This window comes from Camponotus vicinus, unplaced genomic scaffold (assembly GCF_025532165.1).
Source record: "Camponotus vicinus isolate PSW18456_S1 unplaced genomic scaffold, iyCamVici1.0 SCAF_12, whole genome shotgun sequence".
In the NCBI taxonomy this organism is placed as follows: Eukaryota; Metazoa; Arthropoda; class Insecta; order Hymenoptera; family Formicidae; genus Camponotus; species Camponotus vicinus.
In genome coordinates, this window is record NW_028141948.1 from 10,504,424 (window position 1) to 10,519,542 (window position 15,119).

Here is a 15,119-nt window from a genome sequence, read left to right on the forward strand (position 1 = left end):
GTAACATCGCAAAATCTATTTCGCCAAAATGAATTTCCCGGCCGATATGTGTCGCGCGGGATTAATTTCTCCGCGGAATCCTAGAAATCGGGATATGCTCGGTACGTTAATAATAATTTCGCGGTGGATTGGAAGTCTGGCAAATCATCGGACAGACACGGCAAGGCACACGGAGGCTTCAATGGCGCGCGGCAAAAACCTAATAGCATCCTGTTTTATTTAGTATTTCTCGTTTTACGTCGAGAACATGTAAGCGAAAGAGAGAAAGAGAGATCGAACGAACGGAAGGAAGAAAGAGAGAAGCCACACCTTCTCTGACCCTTTCTCTCGCCGGCGCATCTTCCTCTCGCTCGAAGAATCTCCGACAAAGGAGGCCGCCGCGCGAGCTTTGGTAGCATGCCTTCGGGACTCCTTCGCCAATGTTTCCCTGGAGCCTGAGATATATTGTCATAACGAAGCGAGGACGGGTTAGGGCTACAGGAAACTTCTCTTTTAGTCGTCCGCTTCTCTTTTCCGATTTTTTTTCTCTCTTCCTCTCTTTCTTTATTTCTCCTCCTTTGCCGTCATTTACTTTTCGATCTTCCAAAATCGTTTCGTTCATTATGTGCGAATTTTTTTCTCAGAAATTGATTCCGATCAACGTGGATATTTGACTAATACTGCCTATTATACTCGAATATTACTCGTGAAACTAGATTGTTGAGATTGGTATAGAAAGTGATTCGAAAAGAAATGAAAGTCGAGAGAAGTTAAATATAATTTTTTAGAAAGTATGGAAAACTTGAAGAAAAAAATGCATGAAAATTACGAGAATGTGATTACCTTTTTTATCTCATCGTCAAAAATACTCGCTAGTTGGTTTTTTTTCTTTCAAAACGAGCATAGCAGGAGTCGAGCGTATTCGGCGGTTCTTTTGTTTTTATATAATAACGGTCTTTTTTTTTCCTGGTTAGTGAATTTTTTTCCTTGAGTTATGTATAAACCTGGCTGCTTCGTTATTTGCACTCGCTTTTGCGATCGCGCGCTCATTGTTCCTGTATGCCAGTAGCACTTTTTCACGGTGCGTAATTAACTGCGCAAATGTTCATATTCATCAAGGAACAATAAGCTTGTTAGCTCGCGGTCGACCCGCAACTCTATAGAATGTACAATATCCCGAGGGCACGAGTGCGATTGATGTATTGGATTGATAAATATCGGAAACATTGTACGTTTCAATGTACGCAATATGTCGCAATGTGCAACCTTGCATGCAACCTTGCGTGCGACTATATATTGGCAATTCTTCGATCAAATATACCATAGATTCTCTCATGTGATTTTTAAGACTATGGCATAACCGAAATAATTAAAATCGCGCACCCCGCTTACCAAAATATGGGAAAAATGTCAAACGCTCTGTACGCGTACATACCTCGTGCCATGCCCGTAGACTATAGATAGACTATCGGCAACGCACACTTGTTGAACGCGTGGTTTATCTTGGCCTATAGATCATTCAGAGTCTAACGAGTCTTCCCCAGTGACTCTTCCCTCGTTCACCTTATTCGTCTTCCTGCCTATTCCTCGCGAAGATGCAGTTGAGATTAACGCGATGTTATATTACATCCAATCCGTGCAATATGCCACGTAACTATTTATGTTATTTAAATTTTGCCAAGAATTGTTACTTATCGAAAGTAATTTCTATTTTCGTGTTTTTACATGATAATATTCAGTTTAAAATTAAGTGACAATATTAGCATACCTCCCCTGGATTTCTATATGATTAAAAAATTATGAAAATTGGGAGATCAACGAATTTGTACGTGGAAAATATAGGAAATTTTGTGAAAAATCTTTATAAACTTATAAAATATTGTATGAAATTATTTTTGTAAGCAAAATATACCTAATTCAATTATTTTCTATATATAATTCTATCTCTGTCATTATTTACTTTGAAAAAAAAAAGATAAAAAAAAATGATTATGTAAAATCTATAATTTTGGATAGACAATAAATTATTTCAAAGTCTTGTACATATATTATTATTTATTTAAATTTAAATATCTGTTTTTTCTTTTTTTACATCTTTTCTAAAAATGAATAAATGCGTTTCTTTTAAACGTATTGCACGATGCATCATTTACAATTGCTTCTCCGAGTACTTCAGATGGAAACTTTGTGAAATATTCGCCAATTATCAGATCGTCATTTCGCAAAACTTCCCGATATCATCGTAGTACAAACTTTCAAAATCCGACGCATCCCCGCATCCCCCGCACAAGCGAGATAACTAGTGTGAATCTCGAATCTTTGATCCATTTTCAGTCTCTATAATTCGGTGGAAAGCGCATCGCGATAATGTGCGTACGAAATTTCGCACAAATAGAAGGAACATGGCGGCGACAATGATTTGACTCCGCAGGCAGCCGTCCCGGCGGGCACAGAGCTACTTCTCTCTCGCTCTGTTCCTGTATTATTCAAGTCGCCATTATTGGACCCCTTGGTCCGACTGTGCGACACGCTCTCTCGCCCCCGCGGGACGACGCAATTGCATCTGCTCGGAATGAGAGTGGGCGAGAGGGGTAGGTCCACTACTCGCCGCGTATCGCAATCGTGCCCAAGGAGGAAACCGTGGGCGTTTAACCCCTCGATGTGAACTTCGGATCTAGTTACTTAAGTTTGGTGCTCGTGCAAATAAAAGGAGGAGCGTAATTTATGGCCGGCGAGATATCGGTAGGGCCGCAGAAGGGGTGGAAAAGTAAAAGGAGAAGGGAGAGAAAGAGGACGATGGGGGAGGAAGAGGATTGCCAGAGAACGGAATAAAAATGAAATGCGCACCGAGTCATTGATCCGGATAGGATAGAATAGAAGAGACGGAAGTGAACGAAGACATAGAAAAATGGAACCGAGTATTCTACTTATTCTTTTAAGCATGAAATATTCTATATAACACATACATACGTGTGTGTGTATATATATATATATATATATATATATTCATGTTTATAGAAATATAAAAATATTTAAATAATCTTCCCTTTTTGTTTTATCCGAGAAAAAAAGAAAGATGCACGTAAAAAATTGATATTTCTAAAAAATATGCAGAGTGCACAATTTTAAAATAAATAAGAGTGGGTAAATTTAAAGAGCTAGGTAGAAACGTGTACTCTATAACATATAAAATACATATTGAGTTCATTTTAACAACCTTTATTCAAAAAATGGTGCATTTAAAAATATACAGTGGATGTATGTACAGGTTTTCTATTGTAGTATAAAAAACTCATTGTTTTATTAATAATTTTTCACAATTATATTCAAGCTTCAATTAACTCTTATAATGATATGAAATGTTATTAAATTAAAAATAAACGCTATTAATAATAAATTTAGATAATAATTAATCAATATGAAATTAAACACGTTAGTAAATTATAAAAAGAAAAAAGTGATTTTTCTTTTTTTATAAAATATGGCCACAATTTCGACGATCGATCAACACGATCTTATCGGAAAACTTTGAAAACTTTGTTGAGGATACGAAACTCTTTAAAAACATGACGCAAACTTTACTTCACGCGATTTCTCGGTCAGTACTTCAAGTATGCTCTATATCGCGTTTTGAGAATTAACATTTATCCGGTGCGTTTTGTCTTAACGAGACATGCAAATCACGACAGTTACAATCGAGATAGTGGGAGGGAGGGAGGGAGGGAGAGAAAATCGTTAAGAATCGCAATCCCGTGGCCTGACATAAATTAGTCGTGGCTTAAATCCCGGTCTAATCCATCATAAATAACTCCGTGCAGATGCGTGTACATGCGTGCGCATGGGGATTCCGTCCCCTAAATTATTTCGAAAAGATCGCGGCCCACGTGCTGCATCGTCCGACGCGCATATATACATATATATACGCGTGAATGTATATTCGGATAGTGCTTAACCACCTGCCAAATACACGAGACGTTTTTTAATCTGCACTGACGATTTATTTGCGCGGATCAGGCGCTTGATAAAGTTGAATATTTTGCGAAAAATTGTTTCTCTTATATACTTTTATATTCTTCTTTAATCTAAATATTCCCTCAAAATAAACGAAACAACCGCTTACCGAGTCTTATTTGAATGATAAAAGAAAATAGCAAAATACAAAATAATCGATAATTATATCATACAGCTACAACTAAATAATTAATCGATTTACGTAATTAACATCTCGTAACGCGATACATGAAAAATGAAATATTTATATGAATAGAATTCTGTAAATTAAATTCTACATTTTTGCTGAATATCTAGAATGATGTTGAGAATTAATCTGGAAAATATAATATGAAAAAAATGCATCCAAGTAAGCGATATATTTGATCGCAAATTCTAATAAATATTAAATGGCCTTATCTGAATTCCATCTCTCCGAGTCATAGTTGCGTTACATAATACCGCTGCCATCGCGAGAGTCCCGGGATCTTTAATATTAATGGGCAAGTTAGTAGACACCCTCTTTCCCGAGGTATAATGACGTCGATGATGGGCGCCGGTGCCGCCTACGAATACTGCACACGCGCCCCACGTTCGTATATATGTACGTATCGAATCAGCAGGTGAACAGAGGCGAATATGTCTCTCTAGGGTCTCTCTATAATCCGCCTTGCGTTTTAACGCATTCTTGTTTCAAGTCTGCTCGGAGCCGACAAATCTCGAGATCCTGTTCGGAAGCCAAACGAACATTATGCAAAAAATATCTATTCCGAATTAAATTTTCAAGTACCAATTACAGTTGACATTCACGAACGACGCAGAAAAATTATCCAATGGATAAATATACTACACGAAGGGGGGTAAAGGCATCTGTGCAAAACAAGAGAGCGAGCGCGCGAGTTTCCGTCATTAACTTTATTAATCTACAAGTGGATTAACGACTGTTGAAAGATTTCCGTTCCCTTCGCATCTCGTGCTGTTTCATCGCCCTGGCAATTGCTTATCGGACACGCGTAATAATCAGATCGGTAATTACGTGTTACTTAATTACTCGTTTCTGCTGGAGCATTAAGTCGCGGGCTACGAGGACGCGAGATCAATTAATAATACTTGACTCGCGCGTACAGCCGTAGCATTTCTCCGTTCGGTAATAACATCCCGTAACGCCCGTAGCTATTAAAATAAGCGAGGAGGCAATCGCGCAAACTCCATTACCGCGGTCCACCGTGCGTTCTCTCGCTATACATCACTAACACGCAAGCTTTAATCGGCCACAAAATTTATATTAAAACATCCGTCCAATGACCATTCTGTGCCGTAAAAGCTCGTAAACTTCGCTCGCAAAAAGACACGATTACCGAACAAAGTTTTTGCGTCTGCCGGGGCAGATACAATATGTGTTAAATAACTGAAAAGACTCTCACCGCGCAGTATTCTCTATAACGTTAATGAAAAGCAACTTGCTGTTTTAACGTTTAGCGGGAAGTATTTGACGAGATTGGCAAGCTTTTGATTAAAGTACACAGTAAAAAATAAAATGTTAATTATAACATTTTATTTTTTACTGTGTACTTTAATCAAAAGCTTGCCAATCTCGTCAAATACTTCCCGCTAAACGTTAAAACTGCAAGTTGCTTTTCATTAACGCTATAGAGATAGAATATGCGCGGTGAGTCTTCAGTTATTTTCACATGTCTCAGAAAGTCCACTCTAAATTTTAAGTTAAAATAACTCATTCGTCGTATGTTACTTATTGACAAGCTAAAAATGTTAAATAATTGACAAAATACTATACATTTATTTTTGTTATTGTTACTTTAAATGTATTGTAAAAATAACATACAAATTAAATTAATTAAAAATTACATCAAAAAATAGTTACAATAAAAAGAATAGAAGTATTGAGTAAGAAATGTTGAAAACTTTAACATATAATAGTAATTATTTTAACTTAAATTATTTGTAATAGAAACATTTGATTTTAGTAAATTTGATTATTTTTTATGTCAAAGTTCAAGATTATTTCAAGATTCACTTTAACTTTTCTTAGAATGTTAAACTGACTTTCAGACATGTTGATTGTTTAAAATGATTATATTAAGAATACTCAAAATAATATTCCATTTCTAAGAGACATATACAAAATGTTGACATAAATGTAACACATGAAAACGTTATAAAAATAATAACATAATAACAAGGTTGTATGTTAATTTTACATTGAAGTACTAATCAAAACGTGACACAAGAAAATTTTAACACATGGACACAATTTTTTACTGTGTACTTTTTTAACGATATTTTCTTTTATATATAAGAGTAGATTTAAATACTAAAAAGTATAAATTTCTTTCGGATTCGGTTAAGAAATTGCTACTTTTATTGACATTGTTGACGACCGATTATATTCATATCGATACGATATATGAGAATGGAGATTGATCTTTCAGAATTCCAATAACGATATTCCAATAATATCGTTATTGGAATTCCGAAAGATCAATCTCTACATTCTTTTAGGTAAGAATCGTAATCTATTCCGCGCTCGGAGAATCGTAATCTAATTTGCTAGAGTAATCACGATTTCTAGTTTCGGACGGATGGAAAAAACATACAGAGTGAAGAGAAACGTAGAAAAAAGCGGAAACAAAAATAAACAACTCTCGTCCGGTTTTTCTACTTCTCATCCTTCGTGATTCTTTCTGTTCGTCGACAACATTTTTCATAGTATCGATAAAGAAGAGGAAAAATAAGGCAAGGGAACGAATCGCGATAACTAGGGCGTAATGCGCACGAAAAGCTGTGGATAGAAGAGGACCGGAATGAAGAGCGCTCTCGATTTGCCGGTAGCTCGATCTTCCCGGTCGACCTTTTGTCAAGAGCAAGTTTCTGGAAAAGGGGCACCACGATGGAGGCGGCGTATATAAGAGGCGGGAGGTACACGAAACGTAAAGAGAAGAGAAGAGCAGTAGCAGCGGCAGTAGGGTAGCCAGCGGGGGTGAGAAAAATGGCGAATCTCGCTAACAAGCTTTCGAGAAAAACTTGTGGGAAACAAGCTCGAGGCTTGGTTTCGTAGCTCGAGTGTACTTGAGCGGAGAAAGCCGAGCGTGCACACGCGTGTTTTTATTTCTCTCTCTCGCTTTTTTTATTTCTCTCTCTCTCTCTCTCTTTCCACTCCTCTTCCGGAATCGTCCCTTGCCCCCTTTTCAAGCTCTTTGCATTCTTTATCTCTCCTTCTCTTTCTCTCTCTCTTTTGCGTAACACGCACGCTACATCGACGCTCGAGCATCCTCGAGCGCTCCACCCTTTACACGGCGATGTTCACTCGAAAATCCAACCCTTTTTTAGTCCGACCGACCAATGGCAGGTCGCTTTCGTTGATCCGTCAACGTGTACATCATCTTTTTATGCGTTCGTTCGTCCAGTTCAAAATTTCATCATTTCCCTTTCTACGTGTCGTTTCGCGAACAATCTCTACGTACCACTTCCGGTACAATCGCGCAGATGTTCTCCAAGATCCGTTCTCTGCTTCGTTCTCTTGGCTCCCTAGCTGCTTTTATGTTCTTCCTTGTCTGGTTTCAGTATTTTTGCTGCTATCACAGCTTTTTCAATTCCGACCGGATGCCAGAGTGCTGCCAGTTCTCGAGCACAATATTACGTTTGTTTCGCTTCTTAATAATTCATGAAATTTCTATATATGCAATATATTTATATTTGAAATTCAAATTTAATTTCTTTCAATTTTTTCACTCATATATGGTCGCCATTTTTGATGCGTAAGCGTGCGATGCAATACGTTTAATCAAAAAATAAAAATATGACGCGAATTTGAACAGGGTAATAATTATCCAAAAAAGATGTGCGTATGATTAATTCAATACAAAATATTTTCGTTATAAAGAAAGATGTAAACACACTTAAGCATAACGCAATGTTTCCTTTCTTTCAGTCTTCTATTTTCCCCGCTTCCTTCAGCGGGCATTTTCAGTTCCCATTTCCAGTGTTGTCTCGCGGATCCCCGTACGCTTTATTACTTATTTGGTCAGATAGAGCCGCACGCACGCGAATGCGAAGACGAGTTTTTCGCCGAGCAAAAAAGCAGCGCGCGCGAATGCGCTCGGTCGGTTTTTGCACGTGTACGTGCGCGATGATGCACGTGCATATAAATGAGAACTAGGCGTGTAAACAAACAGACAAACAAGCCGCATTCAGCATCCCGCGGATTGTTCCGTGAATTTTGCAGCAGCCATATTCATTTCTGAGATTGGCTTCTTCGCCAACTTAGCATGCGCTCGCTCGATCCCAGAGCTCTCTTTATCGCTGCTGCCAGAAGGAGGGAAACGATTCCATCTATCGGAGATGCGGAAGGGTACCGAAATGAAACTTGGAGCGAGAAACGCGGATCTATCACTGCGGAAAGGACGGCAAAACAACGAGAACCACCGAAAAAGAGAGGAAAAAAAAATGAAAGCGAGTGTCCGCGAATGGATCGATTCATTCTTAGCAAAAAAAATAAACAGATAAATCTCGCTATCGATATTTACAATTTCATAAAAGAGTCATTCCCTGAGAGAATCGATCATGCCAGTGTCTGCGAAATTATTAATGTCTATTTATCGGAAAATTGATCGAGTCCCTTCCGATATTTGAATACGATTTTATTAAAAAATTTTTTTGAGTTTTTTCGAAAAACTTCTCGCGCAATTTTTTTCAGTGCGTTTTATTTAGCATTTCACAGAAGCTATTCGACAGAAAAATTTACAATCCCTTACGAGAAATTTCTCTGAGAATTTTAAACGATAATATCATCGAAGCCATGAAAAAACGAACAAAGTATGTATATTATTACATAAAAACTCACCGCGAGAAAAATTTAGATAAACGTTTTACGACTTTTCTTGGAATCCCGCTCGCCCATTTATCTCCGATATCTTTTGCTGTCTCGAACACTTTTAATGGAGTTTTTAAGATATCTTTCGTATGTAATCTTAATAATTCATCTCTCTTTGCTTGAATTTGTCTGGATTTCTTTGAATATTTTCTTTAATTAGTTAGGCAATATCTCCTACAAGTTATTATAGACAAGCTAACGTAATAGACGGCAGTATAAATGCATCAGTTGAATAACCGATTAGGATATATTATTTAGATAATTTAATTTTTATTATATGAGAGACGATAACAAAGTTTGCGCTACATTTAATAAGCTTGCTTTATTCAATCAAGACAGTTTCATTGCTAAAAAGCTGCTTATACGAGCGCAAATTCTAAGAATCTGCCGCTCGCATTTGCTCTCACGGTTCTTCTTAGTCATCCCCAACGTCATAATTCAAGATATGACTGATACATACATCCAGATTCGAGATGCGTCTATCGTCGAATCTCTTAAGAAAATTTATAACTGAAAAGGATTATTATGTCAATTGTATTGTATACATATCTCGATTCGGTAACACAGTAACTCTAACAGCAGCACAGCGGTATACATTAAAGGCAATCTTAAATCGCGGTTATTTTCGGAAGATGCGCCCCTTCTCTTTCTTTCTCTCGCCTCTTCGCGAAGAGATGCGCTCTTGGAACTCCGCGACGTTTCAACGCCGAAAGGGATCGCGTAGAAAGGTATCCGCGACATTTCATAAACACGAAATTAATTTTAATTCCCCGACACGCACGGCTATTCGCGCGCGTAAATTGTGCTTATTTATAAACTCGATCCGTTTCCTGTACGAAGGTCGAGATGTCGCGTCTTGTCCTTTATTCCCTGATATGACGAATTTACTCTTTGTGAGAAAATGGAAAATCAGAATTATACATATTCCTCTGCGACACATGTATCCTCTCTTCACTACATTTAAGAAAATAAATATAAAATTGAATATTCTCTCTTCTTTTATAAATCGAGGGAAGATATCTCGTATAAAGCATATACTTTCCACGTCTTTCCAAGAGTTACCACAAATCTATTTCCTTCCGAAGCCAGTCACTTGCGAGAGGTCCGATCACTTTGGAAAATTTAATTGAACTCACGCGCGCGATTGTAAATTATCGCGCTATCGACAGGGATGTCAGGTAGGAAGGACGCGGGGAGGGATAGGCCCGAGGAGAGATGGGTGCAAACGGGCAAGGTAAAGGGAGCGGCAGGGATCGCGCCGGTGGTATAGTAATACATTTCGTGTTGTGGTCGCTGTTAGCACCGTTAAACTAGCCTTTACTGTTCCGCCTCGGCCTTTGAACGTCGCCGACTACTCGGTCGCGGCAGCAGCCGTGAGCAATAAAACGCGTTCACCATAAAATGCCGCGTCTCCACTGAGACCTAGGGCTGCGTGACCTCGGGGACTCGGCACTGTGTGCCTACGACACACGTTCGGAGCTCTTACCGAGCCACGCTTAGAAGCGTGCTCCGAGTTTCGTGCGACACGTTTAGTCGCGCGCGTGCAAAACCTACTGATAAAATTATAGCTACGTATACCGTATATGTTTAGAGAGGACTGCGGCCCAGTCCGATTCCGAGTTTTGTCGGTACGAAACTCGCATGGAATATTCTGTTAGGAAGAAAACGAGAAAACTTGATTATTAAATATTATGTGTATGTGTATATTCTTAATAAGTTAAATAATATCGAATTTTTCTAGTAAGAAAATTGTTTAACAAAGCCACGTAATTATTGTCATTACATGATAACCGATTTAGATCTCTTTGTCTGAAAATAAGATAATTAATTTGGATTACATTTCTGAATAGTTTAAATGATAATTTTATACAAGATTCTTTTTAATGACACTACAACCGAGTTAATATTACACAGGTGAATATTTTATTATATTTGGTATCTGATGATATTTGGTTTTTAAAATAGTTATACATAATAGTTATGTATACAAATTGGTACGCGTATATGAGCACGTAATTCAAATAGTGATTTTCCGTTACGATATTGATTCTTGAGAGAGAGCGCGATCGAGCATGACGTTGGGTGATCGACCGATATGATAACTCGTTGAATAGGGTGAAGGGCGATTAAAAAAATATCGATGGACTTTCGAAAGATCTATTCTCATTTTAAATATATTCATTTCAAGCCTATTCTACGAAAAAAAATGAATTAAGATTATTATAATATTTTTATTATGTATTATTTATATATATTTATTTTATACTTATATTTTTATTATCGATAAAACGTCACTTGTCTCTCAATGTTAATTATACATGTATATCTATAGAAATCTACCGTTTTAATATACAAAAAAATGTTATAGAATGCAGAAAAAAAATCGATAGTCTGAATTTATTGTATTAAAAGAGTAACTTATTTATAAAGTAGGCCGTTCACCGGTGTGATCACAAATTACGATATAAAAATTGCGGATTATAACGCTCGCACACGAAACACAGCGTGGTTAAACAATCTTTTGTAATAAAAATAAGTCGATCCCTTACCGCGCCCTAATTACCGCTGCGTGAAATTAAATAATATTGAATTTTTTGTAAGAGTACTATTTAACGAAACCTTGATGTTTTATAGTTTTTCTATTTTTCGTTTATCACAAGTCATGATAAATGATTCAGATCTTTCTGTCTGTAATGAGATAATGAAATAATTTTCCCAATTACCGCTGGGCGAACGCGTGAAATTAATGTTGCAAAAAAAGTTGTAAATAAATGAGCATAAACGTACCGTAATTTAATCCATCGCAATGATAAAATTTGTACGGAACGAGTAACGTATATTTTTCAGATATGAGTTACCGGAGAATAAAAAAACGAACTCGCGCTGCAAAAAAACCCCGTATACATCCGGCCGTTCTCTGCGAAGCTGACCGTCAAAGATAAAGTACGCTTCCGAAAAATCTCGTCTTTGAAGTGACGCCAAATGCGAGGGCGTTCGTTTAGAAGCGTGCGCGATGCTGCTGTACATTTACGCATCTTAAGACGAATTTTTATTTCGAGAAACCTATCTCTTTATTGTATCTTGCGTAGAATACAAGCGACGACATGCACAGAGTAATATATATAAAATATCCTCGTCCCTTCGGTTGTACAGCCATCGGTAGATTTAAAGGTTTTTTTTTCTGAATAGGAACTTTGTCAAAGAAACCATGAAGAAATGAAGAAAATTTTTATGATTGTATATTTTGACAGTTAGTGAAACTTTTTATAATCCAGAAGAATTTTCGTTTCTTTTATTATAGCTCTTTTTAGTGTGATTAAAAATGTTTTAAGTGAAAACAAATATATACAGATGAATTTAATTATAAATTTAGTAAATAAATAAGTTGCTCTTTTTTGTTATTATATTGAACACGATATGAAGTTTCTAATTTTCCTTTCATTCGCTCGCAAAATGGCAAGAAATTACAGTGTCACGATTTCTCGATTCCGCGGACTTAGATTGGCCAGATTCTCGGATCAGGGAGACAATGGCTTAATAAGCGGAAAATCCATACGTAAGGAAGGGGCGAACGGCGGTCGGGCGGGCGAGGAGAGAGATCCGGTTTAGAGGGTAAACACTGGGGTAATTGGGAGAAAGCATAAAGAATTTTCTGCTAAATTGAGCCGCTTCCGTTGAGATGGAATTTCTCCCGGTGGCCCCTGTCTCCCCGACGCGACGACGTAGCCGCAATGAAAGTTTTCCAATAAGAAACGAAAGAGCTAATCAGACTTTCTCATGTTGTACCAACTCGGGGAGGCTCAATAGCCCGTGTACCTATGTTTACGTCTTTTAGCCGAAGGTCCCTTTCTTCCTTTCTCTCTCGTGCTTTCTTCCATTCAGTGCGCGAGCCGAGCTCTTATTCTCTCTGCTTTTTAGCCTCGGATTCCCTGGTTCGATTTTTGCGCGCGCTCCTTTTGCTATCTTTTTATTACCATATTTCTATCAGTATGAAAACATATCGGAAATGCGCCGATTTCAATCATTCGCTTGTAACTTAGTAACGATCGATGCGAATAATATTCGTATAAAATGTTTTTTTTTTTAATTTTAGGAACAAGTAAATCTCGATCGCATAGAATTAATAATTTTTTTGACTATCATACATTATTCACGCAGAAATATGACTAGATAAAATAACGAATTAGAAATATGATGATAGATATAGAAAATTGTCACAACTAACGAGAGCTATCGTAAAATGTTTATTTTAAAAATCGATTTCGAATTTGTCGTAGGAGTTTAAAATATCCGAATAATAGATTTGGGACTTGTTATAAATGACATACTTGCTCTTGTGCGAGATAATCTAATATCAATGACACTTTATGGTTAAATGTATGATAAATTTTGTATGTATCTGATTTTATTAAATGTTATTCGTAGGATCATTCAAAATCGTAAAGTTCTGTCTGCTTGAAACCTCTTTGAACCTCAAGTTGACACAGATTTATGTGATTTACGGTATTATATAATTTTATTTTACGTTTACATTTTATTCGGGTTATATACCGGAGATTTATCGAGCACGGCTGTATGCGCAAAAGTTATTTTCCCATTTGTCGACGATTATTCTCAGCGTTACTTGCATCGCTTTGATCCCTCCCGGCAAGCAAACAAAAAACTGCACATCGAAGATACGGCGTGACTGTGGTTTCGTTCTCGCAAACGCGTTGAAATTACCGTCAGTATTTAAACAATTCGAATAATTTCGGCCTAATAATGTGAAATTAATTTTTTATGCAATTTGGATTGCACTCTCTGTCAATAACAATAAATTTTTCCATAAAAATCTAGATTTTAAAAATATTAAGCATTATTTACGAAAATTTTTTATATTTATTTCATATTATTTATAAATTATCAGCAACATTTATATAAGAGAAATCTTTTTATTATTATTTTTTTTTGTAAATTAAATAAGACATTTGTAATTAAAGTATTTATTAATGCATAATATTTTCAGAATTTAAATGATTAAAATATTTGAGTGTAACGTCGATGCGTTTTCGCATAAATTTCCCACGCGAAAAATATACGCCCGAGCTGGGTTTTAGACTATCTTATATGCGGCCCGTGTAAATCCCCACAAGCCAATAATGGGTCCGTATTAACGAAATGGTTTCGAAGATTTGAGGAAGGCGGCGAAAGACCACAAAGCGCGCCGCCACTTGCCGAGCTTTGCCTGCGAGATAATTGTCTTCTTAGCCAAGGTATATACATACGTGTATATACGGCGAGAGCAAAGAGAATGGAAAGAAGGTATGAATGGTACTTTCACATACGGCGACACATACGGGACAGAATAAATACTGTGTCAGCGATTGTATACGTTGTGTCTCACATCGAAGTCATATATACACGGCGGTTGAGAGTGCCAAAGCCCTCCACTCTAGTCAATCTTTCACTTTTCATTTCAACAGAGCGGTTGCTATTCAATAAATATTTTATTTGTGCAAAAAACGACATCTTATTTGCAAGAAAAAAGCGCATGTGCAATAATTTTAGATTTTGTTTTATATTGATATTATATTTGAATAATAATAAATGAGATGTAACGTTATTGGGGCTTATTTATAAGATGTATGTACAATAAGTCATAATTTTAATGAAACATTTTTTCATCAATTTATATGCATTGTTTCTTAATTATGATACGAAGCACAAATACTTTTCAAAAATCATAAATAAATTTGCACTCAATTATGCCTATATGTTTGATTTTTCTTAATAGAAACTAGTCTTTAAAAAAAAGATTTCAAAGTATGCTATCATTAGACTATTAATATTATTATACAATCATATGACGCAATTTACGAATAAATATAATTTATTATGAATAAACTTGTTATTTACCGTTTAAATATAATTTGTGATTGATGAGCTCTAAAGTCTTATATTCGTAAAGTGCTTTTACAAATAAGAAACAATACAATAAATTAATAAATTACTCAATAAAAATTATCAATTACTCACTTCATGATTGCTCCGATGTCTCCTCCGATGTCTTTTCTATTCTTTTGCGTGTTTATCCTTTGCTTCTTTCATGACATTCACTCGACAGTCACTCGCGAAAACATGATTAATTACAATCACACGCGCACTAATGAATGTGACGATAATATACACTTTATATTACGACGTTAATCGCACGCTATACGGGAAAGTGTGAAAATCACGCACTTCGGAAAGATAATACGACACACTGTGAAAAATTTCG

At 36.6% G+C, this 15,119-nt stretch overlaps 2 protein-coding genes across 3 annotated transcripts in view; one reads left to right on the top strand and one right to left on the bottom strand.

The window, feature by feature from the left end:
• LOC145962706 (lachesin) overlaps window positions 1-15,119 on the bottom strand; it is a 59,675-nt gene that overhangs the window by 30,753 nt on the left and 13,803 nt on the right. The window contains exon 1 of one of the 2 annotated variants that reach the window (XM_083083967.1): window positions 14,876-15,113. The exons of the other annotated variant lie outside the window; for it this stretch is intronic. Coding sequence (XP_082940093.1) covers window position 14,876 — 1 coding nt within the window. The 5' untranslated portion in view covers window positions 14,877-15,113. Of the gene's footprint in view, window positions 1-14,875; window positions 15,114-15,119 lie in introns of those variants that run through there. 2 annotated transcript variants of the gene reach the window in all.
• The window catches only part of LOC145962704 (protein Wnt-4), a 38,357-nt gene that overhangs the window by 6,038 nt on the left and 17,200 nt on the right, over window positions 1-15,119 (top strand). The gene's annotated exons all lie outside the window — the stretch shown is intronic.